This window comes from Coregonus lavaretus (assembly GCF_964263955.1).
Source record: "Coregonus lavaretus genome assembly, contig: HAP1_SCAFFOLD_2344, whole genome shotgun sequence".
NCBI lineage: Eukaryota > Metazoa > Chordata > Actinopteri > Salmoniformes > Salmonidae > Coregonus > Coregonus lavaretus.
The window spans coordinates 33532-46187 of NW_028157098.1; the positions used below are offsets into that span (position 1 = coordinate 33532).

At 44.0% G+C, this 12656-nt stretch overlaps 1 protein-coding gene across 1 annotated transcript in view; it reads right to left on the reverse strand.

Moving 5' to 3' along the window:
• Positions 1-5889, reverse strand: part of LOC311125815 (integrin alpha-11-like) — a gene marked incomplete at its 3' end in the record, with an annotated part of 39411 nt that extends 33522 nt beyond the window's left edge. Inside the window, exon 1 of the mRNA XM_084199847.1 lies at positions 5830-5889. Coding sequence (XP_084055973.1) covers positions 5830-5881 — 52 coding nt within the window. The remainder of the gene's footprint in view (positions 1-5829) is intronic.
• Between the last annotated feature and the right edge of the window lie 6767 nt (positions 5890-12656).

Consider the following 12656-nt stretch of genomic DNA (forward strand, 5'->3'; position numbering starts at 1 on the left):
TGCAGAATTTTTTTTATTTATAATCCTCCAAAATATACCTCAAGTATTGTCTCACTGCCAACAGGTGTTGCTGCTCTGTCATTAGTAATGATACAAGAGTATCTTGTCACATCCTGATCTGTTTCACCTGTCTTGTGCTTGTCTCCACCCCCCGCCAGGTGTCTCCTATTTTTCCCATCATCCCCTGTGTATTCATACCTGCGTTTTCTCTTTGTCTGTTGCCAGTTTGTCTTGCCTTGCCAAGTCTTACCAGCATGTTTTCCTGTTTTCCAGTAGCTCTAGTTGCTGTGTTCTAGTCCTCCTGGTTCTGACCATTCTGCCTGCCCTGAGCCTGCCTGCTGTTCTGTCCCTGATTCACGCTGCCTTGGATTACTGACCTCTGCCTGACCTTGACCTGCCGTTTGCCTGCCCCCTGTTCTGTAATAAACATCTGAGATTCAAACTGTCTGCTTCCTGTTTCTGCATCTTGGTCTCATCCTGAGTCGTGTTATATCTAGCATTTATAATTGCTAAATGAATCAGTTGTTGATAAGGCATCACATTGTTTCCTGCCGCATTGAATGACACAGTCATAAACTATATGTTCTGGTGTGTGAAAACATCCATTCATGGCTGTCGTCACTGCTATGTACAGTATACCATTCATCTAAATATTGACATGTTCCCCACGTAGTTCATTTCCTGTTGCATGAATGGTTCACATGTTCAGCTGTTCTTTGATCTCCACCCCAAATACTATCCGGAGGGAGTCCTGTTTAGAACTACAGTATAAAGGCAGGGCCCTAAATATCTTATTGAACACACATGTTTATGAAGGACAATGAGTCAACAAGTATATTAATTAAGCTGAAATAAAAAATGCTGCTAAACGGTGGAGGGGGTGTATTTGAACTCTTTCCTATGTGGGTTTTCATTTTTCAGACGTGCCGTCTTAAGCACACATAAACACAAATGACTCCACTAGCCGGCGCTTTGTCTTTGAGGCTCTTTATAGAAAACAAACTACCCCAGATACCATCCCAGAGCAGCTTTGCTGTACTTCCTGCAGAGAGAGAGAGAGAGAGCAAAAAGAATGAGATGGAAAGAGTCGAGGTGAAAGCGTGAGATGGGGAGGGGATCCAGTTTCCATTTCAAACCCCTAATGTGGCAGAGCAATTTAATATTCCCAGTAATATCAGCAGCTACTAAAGCCGGTGCCAGAGTCTTGCCGGGTTTCCTGTGTACCGGCTCTCCTGCCCAGATAAATAAACCACGGGCCCGACCGGCCAGGCGCTGCTTTTGGCCCAGCACCAGGCTGCAGGAGCTCCACCGCAGCCCGGCTGATGGAGAGAAGACCCACCGGTGCACTGCGAGCAGCCAGGGGTGCAACGCCTGCTAGAATGGATCCTCACACAGGACGTCATGGAGCTTCCTGCCATTCAAAGTGCAATCAGGGTTATGGTCAGGTTTCAGTTCTTGAGAGGTGAGGCTGATGCCCTTTAAAAGGGTCCGCGCAACGCCCATAAGCATGGGACCTGGGACATACATATGGCTACAGAGTGCTGAACAACATAACTAATCTACATTTTGTCAAACATAGACACGGGGGCTTTCAGGGAAGATGTGAAAGACTTCATCTCCACACACATGGACACCTCACAGCGTCTCCGCTCCCACGCTGGTCTGTGTGTGGAGCAGCAGCTCTGATGCTACTGAGCATGACTGTTACCCACAGGCCAAGATTCTGGGCCGGCAGATTGAGTTTTAACCAGATCCACATGGCGAGACAGCTGCTCCCCACCACCTCTCTGAAATCAACCTTCATGGGTACACCTGTAAATGGTGGAGCAGTCCACGTTCCAGATTCTAATATGAAAAGGTCGAAGCTCTCTGTACATTATGAAGGAATTCACATTGCAGCTCTCGCACGAAAGAGCAGCCCTGCGATTGGAGGTTTACACCTCACATGAGGTAAAATGTATTTTAGTTGGCCTGTTCTGGATCTTCTTGCTCTGGATGGCTTTTCTCTGGAAAGCTCATCTGAGCCCTGTTGAAAGATGCTTCACAATGGATGGTGCTGGTGACATGATGGGATGTGAGGTCATGATGGAGTATCTGGCACCAGATGTGCTACCCCCACACAGGAGTTGGGCACTGCTAAGCAAGCTGTCTGCCTTCTCGGGCCAGACGTAAGCCCTCCCAGGGTTAACAAAATCCCCTGTGGCAGAGCTTGAAACAGTGCCATGTCCTGTATAAGCCATGCCTGTAGAGCAGATCTGGGGTCAGTTGTCATATACAGCTGTAAGCCACTGTGGAGACATCAGGGCAATCACAACTGGAACAGTCGGGGTCGAAGGACTGGCTGAATGACATACTGAGAGGTACAGTCATTATTGGGACATTGAAGCATTTCTTCTATACTTCAAAAGTTTGGATTTGAAATCAAACAATGACCATGCAGACTGTCAGCTTTAATTTGAGCGTATTTTCACCATATCGGGTGAACCGTTTAGAAATTACAGCACTTTTTCTACATAGTGAGAAAGTTACAGATGCACAAATATCATCATCAACTTTCTCACTCATCATTATTCACGATTCATTCAGGATTATCCGTAAACATGTTAGCATCCACATTAATGTAGAAGTGTTTAGAAACATATTCTATTCTCATGTACAATAAAAGTGACTCCAAAATGACACAATACATTATTTACCATTAATTTCTATTGGGCAAAACATAATCTGAAACACAACCAAAACAAACAGCAAATGCTTCCAACAAATGTGTGGAGTCACAAGCTTGATATAGTCATTGAGTGCTATGAACATGGGACCAAATACTTCACTTTATACTACTTTAATACACATATAAGGGAATTTGTCCCAATACTTTTGGTCCCTTAAAATGGGGGGACTGTCACAGTCCGACTGTGTACAAAAAGTGCTGTAATTTGTAAACGGTTCACCCGATATAGATGAATATATCCTCAAATTAAAGCTGACAGTCTGCACTTTAACCGCACAGTCATAGTTTCAAATCCAAAGTTTTGGAGTATAGAGCCAAAAGAAGAAAAAATCCTTCACTGTCCCAATAATTACTGAGGCCACTGTATGAGGACAAACATGTTGCATTAGGCACCTAACAGGTGAAGAATACAGACTGAATGGGAAGGAAGGAATTGATAAGCAACACTTTTTTCAAACTCCACTATTTACTGTAAACTGGTTTTATGTGTTTTTGTGCAGCCCGAGGGAGATTTGACACTGCTCGCTTAATGAGCCCATAAAACTCAATGAGCAGTGTAACAAGTCCAATTTGGCCCTCTAAACCTGCCCTCTCGCACTCAGGCCTAACAAGTAAAGAGGTGTCTGGCCAACAGGCTTGTGTGACTGCTTTGGAAAACCGTTTAATGCCCACAGGCAGTTCATACTTCAAACATACTGTATACTCTTCCAGTGGCTCAATGTTTCAATCTCTAAATACATTCTACATGAAGGAAGCCACATCCACAGTGCTGCAGCCGGTTCGAGCTGTAAGATCCCATATAGAGAGCAGTGGTGGACAGCTGTGAATATGTCAAAATGATCCAGCCAACCCTTCAGCAAACCGTCATCTGACCTTTGGTCTGCTTCAGAAGTTACATTTCTTGCCCCAGATGGAAACTCTGTCTGGATGAGTGTCCACTGACTTTGTCCTTATTGACCAAAGGCATGAAGCCCACTAACTTTGCTTGGCACAGGTCCCTCGGTTTTTCACTCAATGAGGTGTCATCAGCATGTATGCCATGACACTTTGCTATGTCACCATCCCCACTACCACCATTCTGACTATGTTAAGCAACCCGGTTCAAACAGGACCTTTAGTGATGCAATGTCACGCCCTGACCTACAGAACACTAGTTAGTTTGGTCAGGGTGTGCATGTTGAGTTCTATGTGGTGGTAGATCTATGATTAGATCTAGGTGTTGTATGTCTATGTTTGGCCGGTGTGATTCCCAATCAGAGGCAGCTGTCGCTCGTTGTCTCTGATTGGGGCTCATACTTAGGCAGGCCTGTTTTCCTGCCTGTGTTGTGGGATCTTGTTTGTATTCGGTGACTTTTGGCTTGTTCGTGTATAGCCTTCCGACGTCACGTTTCGTTGCCTTTTGTTGTTTTGTGTGTTTATTCAGTTAAATAAACATGTATGCATTTCACACTGCGCCTTGGTCTGACCCGTTCATCAACGACGTGCCATGCAAAGATCCCACAATGATTTTTTACAGCCCTTTCCCATCTTTATTATAAGAGCTTCTTTCCCAGTCCGGCCAACAGCTTCTCTCTCTCTCATTCCAGACTCCATCTGTGTTCGCAAGGTCGACCTCTCCTCCCCTCGGCAAGACTGTATGTGTCCAAAACTTGGACCCAACATCAATTCCTCTACCTAAGCAAATATTTACAGTAGACATTTCCTCTACTACTCCACCCTCAGACCTCATATCATCTAACAACCTCTAATCAAAGATGAATTAATAGCTAGTCTACTTCAACAAGAGGGCGTAAAAACCATAGGAACCTAGTGCTATCCAACAAATTACACTAACATATACCGTATCTATGGCTACCAGTATTGCGAGCCGTGTGCACTCTTTTTAAAGCCACCTGTCATAGCAATCTCTCTTGAAATTGTCAAATTTTATATTACTATATGATTATAGATCGACAGCAGGGTGCAGTCCATGTCATAACCTGTCAGGTATACAATTTAGGTCATATAGCCATAGGAAATTCAAACGACCCGCTCTCTCTCTCTCTCTCTCTCTCTCTCTCTCTCTCTCTCTCTCTCTCTCTCTCTCTCTCTCTCTCTCTCTCTCTCTCTCTCTCTCTCATCTCTCTCTCTCTCTCTCCATCCCACTTCAATATGTTGCTGCTATTGTAATTTCACTGGTAATTGACCCCAGTTCTGTCTGTGCACCAACACATTTCAGATGCTGGAAACTCTGAGCGGTTAGTTTCTGAACAGATAGCACCACCTTTCATTTCACACCTGCTTTCAATGAGAGACAGAGCACCTCTGTCAAACCTGAGGGAACTAGCACATCCCTTCAATAAGCCAACTCAGCACACATCTCTCTCACACAGTACGAGCTCAAGATATGAGACTAAGATATGAGAGTAGTTCAAGATATGAGACTAAGATATGAGACTAAGATATGAGAGTAGTTCAAGATATGAGACTAAGATATGAGAGTAGTTCAAGATATGAGACTAAGATATTAGAGTAGTTCAAGAAATGAGACTAAGATATTAGAGTAGACTAAGATATTAGAGTAGATCAAGACATTCGCTGCACAAGAGAGGAGACACTCATTACTAGTTCTCCAAAAAGCCACTTCACTTCAGACACCGTGAAATTATGTTCCTGTCTACATTTCCATATAAATATTGGAGAACTGAAAGCTAGACTGTCTGCCTCTTCTTATGCAAACATTAGACTAACTTTAGCTCCTATAAAAGCTATGCCACAAACGTTTTATGTGCCTTCCAGAGAGAGCTGGAATAAATAACAAGTAACAACTACTACTGTACACATGCATAGGACTACACACACACACACACACACACACTCACACACACACACACACACACACACACACACACACACACACACACACACACACACACACACACACACACACACACACACACACACACACACACACTCACACACACACACACACACACTCACACACACACACACACACACACACACACACACACACACACACACACACACACACACACACACACACACACACACACACACACACACACACTCACACACACACACACACACACACATTATCTCACCTGGCAGCAGGCTGCAAGAGATCCAGAGAAACACAGCGTGGAAGTACTCCATGTGTTGGGTCGGTGTGTGTGTATGGTGTGTGAGTGTGTGTGTGTCGGGGGGCTGAGGCAGAGAGACCCAGCAGCGTTCGCTGTTAAAGATTCAGCTCTGGTTGACTCCACGGCCAGTCAAAACGCTCGCTATATCTGGGGAAGTAGGAGGGGACTGTGGCTGAACTGAAAGGAGGTCCACGTTGAACCAGCAGACAGGAGTCTCCTCTCCTCTCACTCCCTCTGTTACTCAGACAGAGCAGTGAGTGGAGGGGCACGCACGCTATCCACTGGAAGCACAGATCTTAGGTCAGTTTCTCTGGAAAATCAGAGGCAAAGTTTATGAAGTTTTTTTTTTACTACAATGTGCATTTGTATGGTATAGTTCAAGTAATATGCGTCCTCTCTCTTTTGCTTACCAAATATACAAATTATAAAGTAGACTTCTGAAACTTAACAATGAAGTGGTATGTAATCAGAGAATATATCGTCAGAACAACTGTTTTTAAAAAGACGAAAAGCGGTGTTTTCCATAGCACTGATGCTTGACAATCATGTTGTGACCACACGGCCCCCAATGTATTAATGTGGAACACACATTTGAGGATTACATGCTAGTTTATACCCCCACATTCAAACCATCCAGACTGAACTTCATAATGACCAATGTTACGTAACAATGGATACTAAGACTGGGGGAACCGCAAGAGTCAGCACATAATCCAACATAAAGACATCTATACACGGACCATGACCCTCACATCCCATGCATAGAAGCACTTTCATTGATCGATAATACGAACAATGAGACAGAATTGATTACATGTAAATGTGCTATTATGAATGTGGCTACACAGTATTGTCAGGATGCATCATTCACAAATACAGACACACACACTTCTTGAGATGTCTGTGAAACTCATCAAGAACGAGTGAAAGACCTCCAATATCAGGCTGCGTTATCCGACCCAGACCATGGTCCCTAAGCTGCTGGCTGGCTGTGTGTGTGTGTTTGTGTGTTTGTGTGTGGGTGTGTGGGTGCGTGTGCGTGTGTGTGTGCGTGTGCGTGTGTATGTGTGTGTGCATGTGTGTGCGTGTGAACGTTTGAGGACTGGAAACCATACATCATCGCCTCAATTGAGCAGGTCCCCACCTCTTCAGGCAATCACAACCACTTTCTCTTTTCTGAACAGAATGCACCAGAAACCAGAAATACAAAGGTGGTGATTTAAGTTTCAAACATTCAGGGTGACCAAAGCTTCCCAAAATCAAGGCTTGCTTTCATTACTGGTGCTTAAAAACTCATTGGCTCTGCTCTCTCATCAGTCCTCCTCAATCCACACTGCTTGCCTCCTTAGACCTCCTTTCAAGGCAGGACATTGAGCCCCTACCTCCCACTGGTGCCTGTGATATGCCCTTGTTGACCTTAGTATGAATGGCCAGGATTGCTTAGTCTTCCTGTAGTGAATTACTGTAGCCCATTGCCTTGAGAGGGTGAATATCAGCTGTATTCCCCAGTCAGCAATATACTTATTGCAGAGATAATAATACTATATTCTATACAGCTGAGAATCATAAAGCAGGAGTTAGGATACTTGGTCTGCTTTTTGCAATTTCCAGCCAGAGGTATCGGCTAAGACATATGTCTATAATATGTTTACATATCTTGCATTACTCATCTCATATGTATATACTGTATTCTATACTATTCTACTGTATCTTAGTCCATGCCGCTCTGACATTGCTCGTCCATATATGTATATATTCTTAATTCATTCCTTACTTAGATTTGTGTGTATTGGGTATATTGTTAGATATTACTTGTTAGATATTACTGCACTGTCAGAGCTAGAAGCACAAACATTTCGCTACACCCGCAATAACATCTGCTAAACACGTGTATGTGACCAATACAATTTGACTTGATTTGATTTGATTCTGTAAACTGTTTATTTGGTGTTACGTCTTTTCTCAGTTGACTCTCACTAACACAGAGAGTCAATAATGTTCTGGTTAGAACAGCAAATAGTATTTCAGAGAGAGCAGTTGACTTAATGAATCATCCACATTGACATTAAATTGCCTTTGTCTGTCTGAGTTAAACTAATGACTATAGCAGTCAGAGCCCATGAGAGTCTCAAGACGCTGACTTCCCATAGCAGAAACTAACTAACCTACATTGGGAAAGGGATTTTTAAAAAGCAGTATGTCTCGACCCTAAATTTCCTCCGAACAAAACATTCTCAAATTGCAAAGAAAGCAGAGAGGGGGGGTGGGTTGGAGTGAGGGGGGGGTGGGTTGGAGTGAGGGGGGGTGGGTTGGAGTGAGGGGGGGTGGGTTGGAGTGAGGGGGGGGTGGTAACCATTACAACACAACATAAAGTGGTATCTGCCAGTATTGTGGGTATATGAGCTCATAGCTCAAGAATCCCCCAGCCCCGCTGTCAGTTTGGGAGAGGACAACATCGAGAGACAAATGATAAATTGGAGAGGAACCTAGAATTAAAAATGAGGTATTTTTTGCTCTTAATGGAGGCAGAATGACAACGCAGTGCAGGAATTGGGTTGCCTCTGTCAGTGTTTCCAGACCGGTGGAAATGTTCCCCACGATGCTGTACTGCTGACCAAAACTGCCATGCCGATATTTAACTGGCTTTCAGGAAAGAAGGGGAACTGTGAGGAACTCTAAGGGGTGTGAGAAGTCAGCTTTTCTAAATCCTATTCTTTAACCCGTCCTTCATAAGTACAGAAGCCCGCTGTGAGGCGTACCCTGAAATCGATACTTGTCGTACGAACGGGAGCTACACTTTCTTCACGTCCTAGGAGGCCTGCCAACACCATTTGGTAACTGCAAGCAATTAACTCAACCACCACTGGATTGTCTGCCTTGTGATGATATACGGCTGCCCGTTTGGGGAGGGACGGGGGCTTGAGCCACTCACAGGTCAGGCCTGCCAGGATCAGTACAAGAGCAACAAATAGCTGACCTCCATCGGAGCTCAGGGCTTACTGCGCGCCACATGTTGAGGTCTCCATCTATCACAGATCATAATGTCCTCAAGTCCCTCCCTTCACTGGCCTCTCCTGCTGTTTCCTAACGTCCTCAAGGCCCTCCCTGCACTGGCCTCTCCTGCTGTTTCTTTTACTCAGCTACTGGTTTTGTAAGGGTTGGGAGAAAGGCAGACGCATGTACAGGGCCTCTTGTGTGGCTCTTCCATAGTTACTTAGAGAAGGCAAACTGGATTTCAGCCTTAAACACAACCAACCGCACACAGGTCTCCAATACAGACAGCTAGCTAACATTAGAGGCAGAGTTTGCTTGTAAAGCTAAAGTCTCTAACCTAAGTGGCCTGTAGGCTCTTCTCTGAGCAGTGCTGATGTCACTGCACAAGTCTGCACACTGTTATAGTAGCACCTGTTGAGAGAGTTGAAAAAAGCTTAGCCCAAATAAACTTCAGTGGGGTGTGTCCCAAAGCATGGCTCCTAAAGCATGGCTCCCAAAGCATGGCTCCTAAAGAATGGCTCCCAAAGCATGGCTCCTAAAGAATGGCTCTCAAAGCATGGCTCCTAAAGAATGGCTCCCAAAGCATGGCTCCTAAAGAATGGCTCCCAAAGCATGGCTCCTAAAGAATGGCTCCTAAAGAATGGCTCCTAAAGCATGGCTCCTAAAGAATGGCTCCTAAAGAATGGCTCCTAAAGCATGGTAACAAAACATTTTCCAGAATAACCAAAATATTTGGATTATTGGCATTGGAGCAAGGAAGCCGTGTCATTGACAGCTTCCTCTCGTTGTCACACGGCTAGCGGTTGAAGTAGTTGGAGACACCAGAGAGCAAAAACTGGATTAAAAACCTCTGATTCGTGTGTGAAGCCTCCACCAGCCATATATACTGGAAGCCATAAGTAGAGCTCTATGCAGAATCTGATAGAAAACCAATGATGCTAACCAACTTCAAAATGCATTAAGCTCTGTGAGCTCCTCATCCAGAGTTCTCTCTACACACAACTGAAGGACAATATCAGAGAAGTGATCCCTGAGACATCTCAACTGTACGTTTTTGAGACCCGTAGCCTGTTGGGATGTTTCTTTTCCACAGATAACTGCCAAGACTAAGCTAGGGTAGAATGCAAAACAGTACACACCAAAAAAGTCACCCAAGGACCTAGAAACAGGACGCCTTTTTTCCAAGTGGCTTATGTTGGACCGGAATCAATAGTTGTAAAGTCTGTCAAGGAGAAGTCTCAGCACACTTCCACCTTATAGGCTGTATTTACCATTAACCTGGAAAGTGTATTGGATTTCACATTTATTGTAGCCTAAGTCCGTACAGAGCTCCCCATGACACTGACACACATGATTGACCGTTCCAACATTCATATATCACCTCCTGTCAATTCCAACAAGGTCTGTCTCCCAAACGATATCTCCATCCTTGGGTATTTCTGGTTGAGTTTTAAGAGGTGTTAGCTATGCTGGAGTTGGTCTAGCGGTAACAGAGCCAACTCTGAACTATGCATTCTCCTATGCAGGGGCGCAACTTTGGTTTTAGAAGTGTGGGGGGGATAAACACTCCAAACAGCCTACCCGACCGCTCGGAGGCGTCCGCAAAATGCACATTTATGTGTTGAGAGTATGTCTTGGCAGTAGTTTGGGGTTAAGAGGCCTAAGGTTCAAAGGTACATTTTAACGACAGAACTTTCATTAAAATGTATTCAAAAATGTCACACGACCAAAGTGGTCAGTATCCACTACACTTAGCAATGTTGATGTGAGTCAGTCCTCCAAGCTGAGGAGGAGGCTGTATGAGTAGATTTACAGACCCAAACACTGGGAAATCAGGGAGTCATTCATCATTATTTTCCTTCCTATATAGTTTATTAAAAATGTTAATATATCTTCTGTATTTCTATGTCGTTGCTTTTTCATCCACACCTCCCTGTTCCTGCCCATATGTAAGGTACTGAAAAGTTTATAAATTCATCAGTCTCTATGGACCTTCCTCAGCGTTTTAGAGACTTGGCATGTCGTAAAAACACAGATTTGCTAATAATTCTCTCCTGGATCCTCCATGGAGGTCCAATGTAGTAGAGGACAGGAGGAAAGTCATCAGAGGTGCCATAAAAACAGGGAAAGCAGTGGATATCAACGGCAATGTTTTGGTGGAAGGGTTTCACAGCAAGAACGCGTTGCCAAGTTACTTCCTCTCGCTAACTCACTGTTCAGCTCTGTTTTGTTTGTGTGTATGTTTAATGTGGTCCCATAAAAAACATTCTAAACAGAAATAAGGGGAAATGGCTAGGCTAATTGATACAGTTATGTTAGTGGTCCAATGCCAGTGGAAAACCTCACTACACAGTGAAATATGTAAATGTAAGGGACGAATACAAATATCAGAAAGAGAAGGGAAGAAATGGTCCAGTCTCAGCCAGTGAGTCATTCTAATTTTTCCAGATATCTGGCAGTAGATCTTGCAGGCGCAGAGCGCCAGTAGCAATACTGGGAGATGAACTAATGTGGAAACTGAAGCCACACACCACAAGACGGACGACGGAACCCAATTCACACCACACAGCTCACGCATGCAGATTCAGAGCAGTACGATTACTCTCTCCACACCCAGATTAAATGACTTCCACAGATTTCACAAATATAGTGTACAGTATGTCCACATACAGTGTCATCACACAATGCGAAGTCTGGGAGAAATAACAGCAGATACAAACAGCCCCCCCCTGACTGTGAACGAAAACATTAAGTGCATCCTCTGAGTTGGAAAGCTGTCTTCCTTCACAGAAGCCACACCAATCAATCAGAATTGAGCTACACGTGTCACATTCCTCGCTCCAGTCAATCCGATTCACAACTCATGTGGGCGCAGGCAGCAGTTCCCATATATTGTCTTGTTAGGTCATGGAGCCCTGCGGTCTAAAGTCAACTTTTGCCTCCAACATATCTTTGTTATGGCGGAACACATACTCCTGTTTCATTGAGCTTGCATTTACGTTCATTCGGCGACAGATGGAAAAAGGTTTGAGGGAAAAATCATTTTTAGAGTTTTTCTTTCCCTGGATCTCCATGGAAAACCTAGAGCTCTGTGATTTTCTGCATGTAATTATTAGGTTTCTAAAGGCTTATAGGTAATCATCTATCGTGGGTTAACCGCTTAAACGCCAAGCTAAGTCCCTCTCACAGTGTTTCTAAATCCACTCCATATGATGGCATATCAGCAGAAAAGTCTGAGCTGCCTGTTTTCTGGTGTTGCGCTAGTCTGTGGCAGCTACTGTTTGAGCTTGGGTTTAACTTTCTATAAAAAAAATTCTGTCAGACTTGGCAGTTGGCTCTGGTGGCATTGGTTCTATTCTGTCTGATTGGTATGGTCTTTTTAAATACATTTATTGGCATGAGAAAAGTGCCTGCGTATTAAGTAGCTTCTCATTTGTTGACTGACGGACTGTGTTCCAGCAAGTCACTAGCCACTGCAGGGAATCAGCCAGATCTGTTCATGCTATCAAGCATATTAGGCACACTACATATAATACGTTTCACCCTTATATACTACAACATCGCTCCAAATGGTACATGTGTAGGATCTTAATTTGATCACCCGGTTGCAGGACATTTAAAACTTGTAGTGCATTTGAGGCTTAAAAAGGCTTCTGAGGTTTGTAATTTCCACTATGAAATTTCAGACTTGATTTTCCCTCACACATTTTTTTTAGCAACTCCTATAAAAACGTCCACTAATTACAATCCACATAATAATTCACATTTCCTGTTGCTGCGGGATTATTTTCCTG